At 49.1% G+C, this 12,395-nt stretch overlaps 1 protein-coding gene across 1 annotated transcript; it reads right to left on the reverse strand.

Moving 5' to 3' along the window:
* Window positions 1-312: 312 nt before the first annotated feature.
* LOC121486755 (basic proline-rich protein-like) lies at window positions 313-2,161 on the reverse strand. Its single transcript, XM_041747974.1, has 4 exons — window positions 1,895-2,161; window positions 1,034-1,304; window positions 739-911; window positions 313-657 (listed from the first exon to the last, which is right to left on the reverse strand). The coding sequence occupies exons 1-4, from the start codon at window positions 2,159-2,161 to the stop codon at window positions 313-315; spliced, it is 1,056 nt and encodes a 351-aa protein (XP_041603908.1).
* Window positions 2,162-12,395: the final 10,234 nt, after the last annotated feature.

The raw sequence follows: 12,395 nt of genomic DNA on the forward strand, positions 1-12,395 counted from the left end.
GAGCATCTCGCCCCAGGTGCTCACCACCGTCCGGGGGCACTTTCCTTGCCAGCGGGGTAAGGCCTTTCCAGAACAAAGAGAAGGCCCTCTGAGGGTCCGGGACAGCGCTGGGGAGTGGGCAGCGGTGATGCCCCCCCCCCCCCCAGAGTGTGACCCGCAGCATCACTTCACACCGAGACGTCAGGGGAGGTCCCTTCCCGCAGGCAGAGCGGCGGCCTCCTGGCTTCTGCTGGCTTTGCGGGGCTGCTGGGGGCAGGCGGGGGGCCGGGGCCCTGCGGCGCGGAGCTGCGCGGGCGGCGACAGCGCGGTTGCTCAGTCGGCATCGCGGGCCTCCGGCAGGGGCTGCGGCGGAGGCCCCAGGGTCGAGGCCAGCCGGGTGAGCGCCCTCGCTATGACGCCCAGGTGGCCGTTCATGGTCCGCAGCTCCAGCAGGATGTCCCCGACGCTGGCTTCCAGGCTGGCGCGCGCGGCCGGCGGCGGGGATGCTCCCGGGGCCTCGGCGCCCTCCTCCCTGCCCGCCGCGCCGGGGCGCAGGGTGCGGCCCCCCTCGGGCCCCGGGCCGGGCGCCGCCGGCCGCTCCCGCCGCTCGTCCCCGCCGCCGCAGGGAGGGGTGGTGGCGGGGCCGCAGGGCAGCCAGTCGGCGAGGCGCGGGGCGGCCTCCGGGGAGGAGCCGGCCGCGGAGTAGGGGCCCGCGCGCCCGGGGCCGGGGCCGGGGCCGGGGGCCGCGGGGGGCGCGGCGGGCGCGGGGGGCGGTGGCAGCAGCGCCGGCAGCCCCGCGGCGCCCGGGGAGAAGGCCTGGGGCTCGCAGGACGAGGACGGGGACGGCAGCGCGGCGGTGGACGGGCCCGGCTCCTCGGAGGACAGGAACAGGGTGGTGGAGGACTGGGAGTCCAGGGTGCTGGGCTCGGAATCTGCGGAGGAAGACAGGAGGGGTCACTCGGCAGGTGCGCAGGGGCCGCTGGAGGCCCAGCACCGTGCCCGGGCACTGGGGGACTTCTGGAGAAAGGGGGCACCCTGCTATCCCCAGACTTGCCCTCTGGCCCCGAAGGGTGGGTCGTGCCAGCAGTTGATGGACCAAGAACAAAGCGGCAAGGGTGTGGGGGCTGGGCCCAGGACCAGGACGCTGAGGCGGGAGCATCATGGAGTCCAGCAAGGCAGCCGGGAGGGTCAGGCCCTCCGCTGAGGCCTCGGGAGGTGGCCCTCCCTGAAGACACCGAGGACTGGGGCAGAGTGGCAGCCTCGGTGGAGGCGTTCAGGCCCAGGGCAGTGGGGGAAGGTGGAAAGGAGGGCCCCTCCCCACTGTTCTCAGGAGCAGAAGTGTGCTGAACAGGTGGCCTCCCTCACCGACTGTCCCAGTCTCAAAGCCAGGCTCTCAGGAGGCAGCTGAAAGAGTTTGGGGCCAGGAGCCAGGTGACCTTAGCATGGACTGTCACTCTGCCAGAAAATGCCTGGAACTTTGGGCCAGTCCCAACACCCCCTCTGCTTTGGGGACTTGGTTTCATGTCCTCATCTGTAGAAGAAGGTTGGGCCCAGTGACCCACCCCCACCGCCAACCCCACCCTACCCCAGGACCCTTCCAAAGCTGATCAGCTTTCACAACTCTTCAACTGCGGGATCCCTGGGTGGCGCAGGGGTTTGGCGCCTGCCTTTGGCCCAGGGCGTGATCCTGGAGACCGGGGATCGAGTCCCACGTCGGGCTCCCGGTGCATGGAGCCTGCTTCTCCCTCTGCCTGTGTCTCTGCCTCTCTCTCTCTCTGTGTGTGTGTGTGTGTGTGTGTGTGTGTGTGTGAGTGAGACTATCATTAAAAAAAAAAAAAAACTCTTCAACTGCAAGCATTGCTCTGAGGTCACGGTGGGCTGCACTCAAAGCCCCGGAAGCACTTGATCAACCTACCTTTGTTAGTTTGCTCCTAATCCCTTGACGTAGAAAGTGGGCGGCAGCTCTGTGACTGGGTATGGTAAGGAGGTTTACCAAGTTCACAGCAAAGGATCCAGTCAATGCAAAAGACCTTAACTCAGCAGTCTCAGCCACCCTCTTTTGCTGCCCTTCGGTAGATGGTCGGCGCTCACCCTGGGAGCAGCTCTGAGCCTTACTGGAACCAAGTCTCTGAGGCCTCGCTCCCAGTTCCAGCTGCAGGGTGTCTATCTTGGCTTTCTGCATTGGCTGTTTGAGGGCCCACCTTTAAGCCCTGCCCTTCGAGGGTTCCAAGCCATTCAGAGGCAGAACTTGCTCGATTACCTCAGCGAGTTATCTTGGGAAGGGCGGGCACTCTGATGGAAGAGCCGGTGAGTAAACCTATCCCTCGTCAAGTGTGAACACGTGCCTACTCTTACCACTCGTTACAGGTGAGCTGTCCCTTCGCCTGGCCCTGCCTGGGACTCAGAGAAGCCCTGATCCCCTGGTGAGGGCTTGTTCTCTCATGCATCCTGACTCTGGCATCCCTCAGAGTTCACACCGGGCCCTACAGGCCCCCAATGTTTGGGTGTCCACTTTGTGTGGTTGGGAATTCCATCTGATGGGGCTAGAGGCACTTGTTCCTTGGAAGGAACAGAATTTGCAGAGAAGCCTAAAAACTTCTCTGGTAGAGGTTTCCTGGGCACTTTCTGCTGCTGGTTTCCACAGAACTGCCTCTCCTCCACCAAAACTTCATTTCCTCGGGTTTCTGTGAGGTTCTTCCTTTGGAAACCAAGCATCTATGAGATATGTCTAAGTGCATAACTCCCATGAGTTGAACATGATAAAAAGAACTCTACAAACTGATCTGGTTTTCCTTGAGGAAGAGTTAATGAGCCCTATATATCCAAATCTCATAGCAGACAAGAGGTCTTTATATGAAATCATTTACAAGCCTAAGGTATAAAATGCAAGGGATACAAGCACACAAAATGTTCCAACACAGTGTTTCCTAAACCTTAATGTGTGTGCCATTGCCTGGGACATCGTAAAAGGACAGACTGTGACTCAGCAGGTCAGGGATGGGGTCTGAGACTCTGCATTTCTAGCCAGCTCCCAGGTGATGTGGATGCCACTGGCCTGAGAACCACACCTCGCCTAGCAAAGGTGTGGACCAAATCTCCAGCTTCGCAATAAAACATAAGATTCATGTAACCATAGACACTTGAGTAGCTGGGGTAGAGGAACAACCTGGAAGCCTGGATAGGATCATAAAGATGGTAATGGTAATGATGCTGATTCCAGCCATCTCTCTGCTGGCAAAAGAATAAGAGAAGTGTCCTTTCCAGCAAGCAGTTAGTGTGATGGTCCCCAGCCCGGCCTTGAACCTAAGAGTGCCGGCTTTGGAAGGTATAAAGACTTCTTCAAGAGGAAAACCTGTTCACTGTCATTTCAGCTAAAAGTTCAGAAACACATCGAGTTGTCAGGACTCAATCCACCCTGACTGGCAAATGGAATTGAAAACAGAAGCATCTTTTTAACAAGTATACTACCTTCCTAAACTTTCTCCCAGCTGTTAGGAAACTTGGTTGCAGCTCCAGCTCAGCTAAGATCTGCACTAAATGATTTATAGTTCTCTCCCATCCCTGCAACTGATCATTTTATCCCTGATGTGGACACGTGCCTTTGAATCGATGACATCATTTTTATACAGCTTCATTGATTGCTATGAAATAATATCAGGGTCCTATTGTTATAAACACAACTCTTGGTGGAGGTTAGGGGCTGTTGAGTACAGAAGGTCAAGTTCAGCAGACTGCCTAATTCTCTCCTTCACCCCCTCACATGGTCTCAGACCCTTATCCTGCTTTATTAGTCTTCTGAGCTCTATGAGCATGTGATATTTTATGGTGTTTTATTATTATTATTATTATTTGGTCTATGAGGATATAAGTCCTATGAAAACAGAGACACTGCTTTATTTCATTCTCTGCTGTGTCACCAGGGCCTAAATAATGTCTGGCATCTAACAGATACTCATTAGGTACTTGTTGAGTGAACGCCACATAATCATCATCAGTCCAGAAACGCAAGTCCAAATGCAATAAACTGATCCAGCTGAATGTTGTTTAATCATTCAGTGCTTCAATTTTTACAGAGTCATGCATTATTTGAGACATACTAAAAAAAAGGTATCATGGAAAAATATTCCATGCTCATGGATTGGAAGAATTAACACTGTGAAAATGTCAATGCTACCCAGGGCAATTTACACATTTAATGCAATCCCTATCAAAATACCATGGACTTTCTTCAGAGAGTTGGAACAAATTATCTTAAGATTTGTGTGGGATCAGAAAAGACCCCAAATAGCCAGGGGAATATTAAAAAAGAAAACCATAGCTGGGGGCATCACAATGCCAGATTTCAGGTTGTACTACAAAGCTGGGGTCATCAAGACAGTGTGGTACTGGCACAAAAACAGACACATAGATCAATGGAACAGAATAGAGAACCCAGAAGTGGACCCTCAACTCTATGGTCAACTAATATTCGACAAAGCAGGAACGACTATCCACTGGAAAAAAGATAGTCTCTTCAATAAATGGTGCTAGGAAAATTGGACAGCCACGTGCAGAAGAATGAAACTGGACCATTCTCTTACACCATACACAAAGATAAACTCAAAATGGATGGAAAATCTAAATGCGAGGTAAGATTCCACCAAAGTCCTAGAGGAGAACACAGGCGACACCCTTTTTGAACTTGGCCACAGCAACTTCTTGCAAGATACATCCATGAAGGCAAGAGAAACAAAAGCAAAAATGAATTATTGAGACTTCCTCAAGATAAGAAGCTTCTGCACAGCAAAAGAAACTGTCAACAAAACTAAAAGACAACCTACAGAATGGGAGAAGACATTTGCAAATGACCTATCAGATAAAGGGCTAGTACCCAAGATCTATAAAGAACTTATTAAACTCAACAGTAAAGAAACAAACAATCTTAATCATGAAATGGCAAAGGACATGAACAGAAATCTCACAGAGGAAGACATGGACATGGCCAACAAGCACATGAGAAAATGCTCCGCATCACTGGCCATCAGGGAAATACAAATCACAACCACAATGAGATACCACCTCACACCGTGAGAATGGGGAAAATTAACAAGGCAGGAAACCACAAATGTTGGAGAGGATGTGGAGAAAGGGGAACCCTCTTGCACTGTTGGTGGGAATGTGAACTGGTGCAGCCACTCTGGAAAACTGTGTGGAGGTTCCTCAAAGAGTTAAAAATAGACCTGCCCTATGACCCAGCAATTGCACTGCAGGAGATTTACCCCAAAGATACAGATGCAATGTAATGCCGGGACACCTGCACCCCGATGTTTCTAGCAGCAATGGCCACAATAGCCAAACTGTGGAAGGAGCCTCGGTGTCCATCGAAAGATGAATGGATAGAGAAGATGTGGTTTATGTATACAATGGAATATTCCTCAGCCATTAGAAACGACAAATACCCACCATTTGCTTTGACGTGGAGGGACCTGGAGGGTATTATGCTGAGTGAAATAAGTCAATCGGAGAAGGACAAACACTATATGGTCTCATTCGTTTGGGGAATATAAAAAATAGTGAAAGGGAATAAAGGGGAAAGGAAAGAAAATGAGTGAAAATATCAGTGAGGGTGACAAAACATGAGAGACACCTAACTCTGGGAAATGAACAAGGGGTAGTGGAAGGGGAAGTGGGTGGGGGTTGGGGGGTGACTGGGTGATGGGCACTGAGGGGGGCACTTGGCGGGATGAGGACTGGATGTTATGCTATATGTTGGCAAATTGAACTCCAATAAAAAAATTTTTTTTAATAAATTTAAAAAGTATCCCTTGTTTATCTGGTATTCGGGTGTAACTGAATGTCCCATATTTTATCTGGCAACCTCGTGGGAGGTCAATATTTTTCTTTTGTTTCATAGAAGAGGACACTTTTCAAAAAGAAAAGCAAAAAAAAGCTTAGGTTATTTTCAAAGGATTTCAGAGTTAGAAGGAATGTTTGCTATTGTTTGGATTGACTTCAGAAGGTATAGAGACGGAGACCTGTGTGAGTAAAGGACTTGATGTTTAGTGACACACCAGAGAACAGAACGGAAAACACAGAGGGCCACGGTCTCCACTCTCCTAGCAACTCCTCAGTCTTCCCATCATTCAGTCACAGAACAAATGCGTACGGAGGGTGGACCACATGCTGGGTGCCCTGCTGGGCTCTGGAGACACAGCAAACCAGATTCAGTCCCTACCTGGGCCACTGGCTCCCAGTTTGCCTGCCAGTGGATGCTAAAACCCATCTGGTGGATCAGATTGTGGCAGCAACCCCAAAAAGCTGCACAGCAAACGTTGCCATCTATTTAGTTAGCACTGGTTTGCTCGGAAAACTTGGAGCCACACCCTTCTAAAGGTGTGCTGGAGGCTGACTTGGGAACCAGGGTCACCAACCACTGAGTCCAACCTTTCCGTCATGGCTCTTCTTCCTCTCCCCATTGCCACCCCCATCTTCCTCATACATACAACTGCTTGGGGCAGATGCTGCTCCTAGAGGTGGGAAAGGTGAGTTTTAACTAAATTTTGGTGATTCTGGTCCCTATTTGCCATCTTAGAAATAACTTTGTAAAAGTTAGTTTTGAAAAAAAAATATAACTAATAAGCATTTGAAAAGTTTCCATTCTCTCTAGAAATGAAAGAATTGCAGATTAATGAATTCTGAATTAAAATATATTGAAAAATACATGTATGGAAAATATATATATTGAAATATATTTCAAAAATAGGTATGGAACTAATAAGCATTTGAGACGTGCTCATTCTCTCTAGACGTGAAAGAATCACAAATTCAAATAACAATGAATTATGAACTGAAATAATTAGGAATTAGGAATAATAAATTGCTATTTTTCACTTGTAAAATTTGCAAAGATTGCCAGGAGAGAGGCATACTAAATACATTGTTTGCAGTAGAGTAGGTCAGTATAATCTCCCCAGGAAGCAATTTAGAAACACGTGCTCTACTGTTCAGTGAGAAAGGAAATTGCCAAACTGTGTTTTGTGGATGAGTTCAACTGCTGATAGAAAAATGTGTAAAACAAAGATTGGGAGGAAGTACATGAAGATGTTGGACATGTGATAGGATTATCGTTTTCTGCATTTTCAAAGGTGTCTGCAGTGACCATGCAGGGGAGGATATGCCTTCCCTCTCACTGGTCACTGGCCTTTAGAAGAAAGTGACTGCTTCCTATCAAGCCTGTGGGGTCAAGGTCTTCTGACCACTTTCTTTTCAATCTTATTGCTGGGTCAGACTGAATCACTTCTTGGCTGGCAACTATCCACTTTGAAAGGCTGACCCTTTTTTTTTTTTTTTTTTAAGATTTTATTTATTTGAGAGAGAGAGTGCAGAGTGAGAGAACATGGGGGTAGGGGTGGCCACAGAGGGAGAGGGAGAAATAGACTCCCTGATGAGGAGGGAGCCTGATTTGGGACTCCATCCCAGGACACAGAATCATGGCCTGAGCCAAAGGCAGACCCTTGACCAGCCAAGCTACCCAGGTGCCCCCTGACCCTTTTTTGAATCTGTTTTACACCCCTTTGGCATTCCCATCATCACCAATCATATCCACCAGCCTGGAGCTACCCTTGCTCTGGGGATGCCCAGCCTCCAGCGAGAGAGATGAAGTGTGGAACTGCCTGGGGGAACCTGCCATTCATTTGCAAATAAACCCTTCATTTCATCTCCCCAAACCCTGCTCCTCTCACTGGCTTCCCCTTCTTAGGGGAAGTCCTCCTTCCTTTCAGACTCTCCCCTGCTCTCCTGCATCCCCTCAGCCCTCCTGGCTACCCACTACCATCTGCCTATGAAAATCGTTTTTGCTCAGCCAAACTCCCAGGGCTAACCCTTGACTTACCTCTTTCCATCACCCCCCACAGCCAATCTGCCTTTAAAGTATATCCAGCATCTGACCACTTGTCACTGTCTCCAGGTGCCGTGCAGCCATTGGTGCCTGAATCAGGACCAGAACACCGGTCCCCTGAGAGCCAGGTCAGTCTTCTCTCTGCCACACCCGAAAGGCTACTCAATCTGAATCATTTAGGACTCTCTCCTGGCTCTACTGCATCCTCCCAGGCCTCCTGGCCACCCACCACCACCGCTTGCCTAGGAAAATCTTTTGCTGAGTCTTAGCCTCTTTAATTTTGTATGAGATAATAGCTAAATTTATTCATTAATTCATTCAGCAAATATTTATTGAGTACCTACAGTATGTCCAGCAGAATGCTCTATGCTGTGCAAAGCCAGACCTAAACCCTGATCTCATTGTGGGGGCAGAAAATAATCAAATGATTACATACATAAATGTGTAATTGCAACAATGATACCATCAACATGCTATAAGCATCTTAATAGGAGGATTGACATAATCGAGGAAGATTCCCTGAGGAAATGCTCCTTGACCGGAGTTCTAGGGGATGAGTAGTCAAATTAGAAGAGGAGAAAGGTTAGAAGTCTGAGCAAGAGACTGTGGCAGGAGGAAGTTCTGCAAATATGTGGGACTCCTAGACAAAACCCGTGTGACAGGAATGCAGATAGGTAGGGGAATGAAGCAGAAAGTGAGATGATGCTCAAGAAGAAAGTAGGGGTCAGGAGATGTAGTGTACGGTATATACTGCCAGTGTTGCCCAACATCCATTTTTCTCTTTCTCTTTTTTCGGTCCCTAACCACAATAAAGATTACATTTTCCAGCCTCTCTTCCAATTAACTGCAGTTAGTAACTAAATGCTGGGCAGAAAGATGCCAGTAGAAGTGCTCTGTGCAATTCTTCCTTCCTCTGCCTGGGATTTGGTTGCAAAGGCTGGTGCTCAAGCAGCCCTCTTGGACCACGAGGTGGAAACCGTCTGCTATAGATGATGGAGCAAGAGCACTGGGTCCTTGATAACTTTGGAGAATTGCCATGCCAATCCTAGCTGGTCCTACCACAGACATTTTGTATGAGAAAAGAAAATCTTATCTGTTCAAACTCCTTTAAACTGGGTTTTCTATCATTCACAACCATGCCAAATCCTGATACACATGGTCTTGTTAAACTTGTTTAGGAGTTTGCCATTATCCTAAGAGCAACGGAAAGCTTTGGGAAAGTTTTAAGCATAAGGGTGTGTGTGTGTGTGTGTGTGTGTGTGTGTGTGTGTGTGTGTGTGATAGTTTTGTACTTTGAAAAGTTTACCTGGCTTTGGTGGGCAGGGAGTTCACACAGCAGGAGCAGAAGACCAGTTAGGATTTTGCAGCTGCAGGCGAGAAATTACAAAATGCCAGTGGCTTTTGCTAAAGCAGCAGCTCTAGAGTCAGCTGGAATGTGGAAATGTCAGGGTTTACTATCTTCAGGGATAAAGGAGGCATCAGAGAAATGGGTTCCCTACCTGGCTGTTGTTTCAGTGTCAGTTTCCAGAAATTCTCCCTTCAGAAGAACTTCCCCTCTCTTGTTCTCTGGAGTCCAGATGGCCCTTCCCAGCCCACACCCAGCCCTCCAGCATAGCTCAGTTCTGACACACCTCACCAGAGGCAGCCCTTGGGAACATTTTCCCAGGAGCCCAGAGGGAGGAGAAACGGGGGGTAGCCGCAGGGAGCCAGAGAAACAGAAGTCTGTGGGAAGAGGATGAAACCTGTCTGCAGAAGAAAGATCCCTCAGCATTGCAGCCGGGCCTTTCCTTTGATGGTTCAGACTTGGCAGGCTTGCTGCTTGCTCCTCTCAGAACACCCGACACACAAAAGGGAGGGTGAGTGTCTGATGAACTCAACCCAATAATATTCACTTCTTTTATTTTCCAGGAACGTCATGAGACCCACAGGGCAGTCTTCTGGTTTTAAGACCTGGTGAGTCAAGTCTGCAAATACCTCTGACTCAGTCTGATCCCAAGTTCTCACCAGGCATCTCCCAGGAACGTGGCTCAGCAGGAGAGCTGGAACTGGACAGCCTGGGCAGGCAGGCGGGCGAGAGAGGCCTCGGTGGCTCTGGGGGCGGTGAGGAGGGCTGGCTGCAGCGCAGAGGACACGCTACTTCTCACCACATTCACTGGAAGAGCCGGCGTCTCCAGAATGCTTTCTATCATCAGGCCACGTGCTAAGTTATCTCTTCTGATGGTTGTGGAAAACTGAGGCGGACTCTATTCTTAATCCCATTTTACTATTCGAGGAAACTAAGGCTCTCATATGCTCAGTGACCAGCACCCTGTCCTAGGGCCGGGAAACAAATCACAGCGGCTGATCCCAAGGCCATGCCTTGTGAAGGAGGGCACATGTTTTATGGGGTGTTTGCAAGCATGAAGGGAGAGCAGAGAACTGAGGAGACACCACATTCACAGAGAATCTCCTACATGCTAGGCCAGTGATTTGCCACCTTGACTGCATATTAAGGTGTCCTGGGGAGCTTTGTAAACACTACAGATGCCCCCAACTACATTGGGGTTCTCTGGAGATAGTGCCCAGGTGAGGGGTGCCTGAGTGTTGCAGTTGGTAGAGCGACTGATTTTTGTTCCGGCTCAGGCAGTGATCTCAGGGTCATGAGATCAAGCCCCTTGATGGGCTCCACTCTCAGTGAAGAGTACTTGAGCTCTCTCACTCTCCCTCTGCCCCTCCACTCCACACATGCTCTCCCTCCCTCTCTCTCTCTCTCTCTCTCTCTCAAATAAATAAACAAATCTTTTTTAAAAAGTATTCCAGGTGATTATAATGCTAACATGCAAATAGGGTTAGTCATACGTTTTCTCACTTAATCCCAACAATGAGACTCTGCCCACTTGCAAACAGAGAAACTGAGGCTCACAGAATTTGGATAGACTGGACAAAGCCCACGGCCAACAAGACCCTCATCTTCACCGGTACCTGGCTGACTCCCCTGTGAGTGCTCATTCTTATTGATTCCATTCTCCCTCCTATCTGGGCCTCCTCTATTTTGAAAGCACTCTTTTTAAAATATAAATTTCTTTTGCATCTTTTTTTGTTCAACTTCAAGGGCTATTTATTTCCTACTTCTTGGGCAGCTGGCCTAAATGAAATGGGCTGGCCCAGGGCCCCCCAACACCATGGCCTTGTCTTCATCTAGGTTCTGCTATAGCCACCACACAAGGCCCTTCAAAGAGACGCCCAGGAGCCCTGACCAGGATGTGCCACTGACTCTCCTCCAGGAAGAACACTGCCCGTCCGCTATAGTCCTTGGCCTCTGGGGGGGGCCACCCTCCGAAGATCGGAACACCTGGCCCTGGGGAAATCCTTGGTCTCTATTTCCAGCAGCATTAGTGACTTCCTGAGGAGTGACATGAGGAAAGTCATCACCCTGTTACTTCTGTGTGAATTATTCAAGCCTCTAAATTCCAGGCGGTGGAGGGTTGAGCTAAAGAGGAGTGTTGGCCATCAATCAAGATAATAAAGCAAAGCAGGTGGGAAGGGAGAAGGTCAGCCCCAGGCAGCCAAAATGAGTTCCTGTTCAAAAAAGTACCTTTAAAGAAGAGGGGGAAAAAAAAGAAGTGAGAGCAGGTGTCTGTATGCCCATGTTCACATCAGCAGCATTCACGCTACCCTTCAGACAGACAATATTGTGAAGGTTCATAAATGATACACAGATGAACAAAACGTGGTGTGTGTGTGTGTGTGTGTATGCATGCATGTATTTGTATGTACATACATACGTCTATATTATATATGAATATCATTCATCCATAAAAAGGAAGGAAATTTCAACACATGCTAAATGGATAAACCTTAAAGACATCACGTGCAGTAGGTGAAATAAGCCAGTTGCAAAAGCCCATCCACAAAACATCATTATGATTCCCCTTCTGTGACGTTCCTGGGATAGACAGAGAGCAGAACGGTGGCCGCTGTGGCAGAGGGGAAAGTGGGCACAGGTATTGTTTAACCGGGCAGCATTTTGGTTGGGCAGGATGAGGACGTTCTGGAACTGGATGGTGGTGATGACTAACTGACAGTGTGAGGGGACTTGATGCCCCAGAACCGTACACTTAAAAATAGTTAAAATACTACATGTTATATATATGTTGCCACAATAAAAACGAGGTGTGTTTAGGGAGGAAGGTGTGATCCCTTAATTCCCAATTTTACCCAAATGCTTGAGAGACAATCCATATATGACATCTGTGGGGCTGTTTGTAAAGGAAGAATGGGGGAAGGACTGATAAAATAAATTGCTGTTGGGAATATTACAGGTCAGATGTGGGTTAAACACCCCTCAGAGGGCTGTGAGGATGAGGATCACTACTTCAGCCCTGGACATAAACATGACAGCAGCATCGAGGACATTTCCTTTTTCAATCACCAGTGTGAACGGGTACTAGACGCATTCCCACCTCAGGCCCTTTGCATTTGCTGTTCTCTCTGCCTGGAATGCTCCTTCCTTAGGTATCTGCATGACTCACTCTCTCATCTCCTTCCTCCTTTGCTCAGG

Source organism: Vulpes lagopus, chromosome 1 (assembly GCF_018345385.1).
Source record: "Vulpes lagopus strain Blue_001 chromosome 1, ASM1834538v1, whole genome shotgun sequence".
In the NCBI taxonomy this organism is placed as follows: Eukaryota; Metazoa; Chordata; class Mammalia; order Carnivora; family Canidae; genus Vulpes; species Vulpes lagopus.

Bases quoted from the DNA above. Each gene is read 5' to 3' on its own strand.
- LOC121486755 (XM_041747974.1), bottom strand. From the start codon at position 2,161: ATGCAGAAAGCCAAGATAGACACCCTGCAGCTGGAACTGGGAGCGAGG. The intron at 912-1,033 runs GCAAGTCTGGGG...CTTCCTCCGCAG, and splicing joins CCACCCTTCGGGGCCAGAGG to ATTCCGAGCCCAGCACCCTG. The intron at 658-738 runs GCCGCGCCCCCC...TCCTCCCCGGAG, and splicing joins TGCCACCGCCCCCCGCGCCC to GCCGCCCCGCGCCTCGCCGA.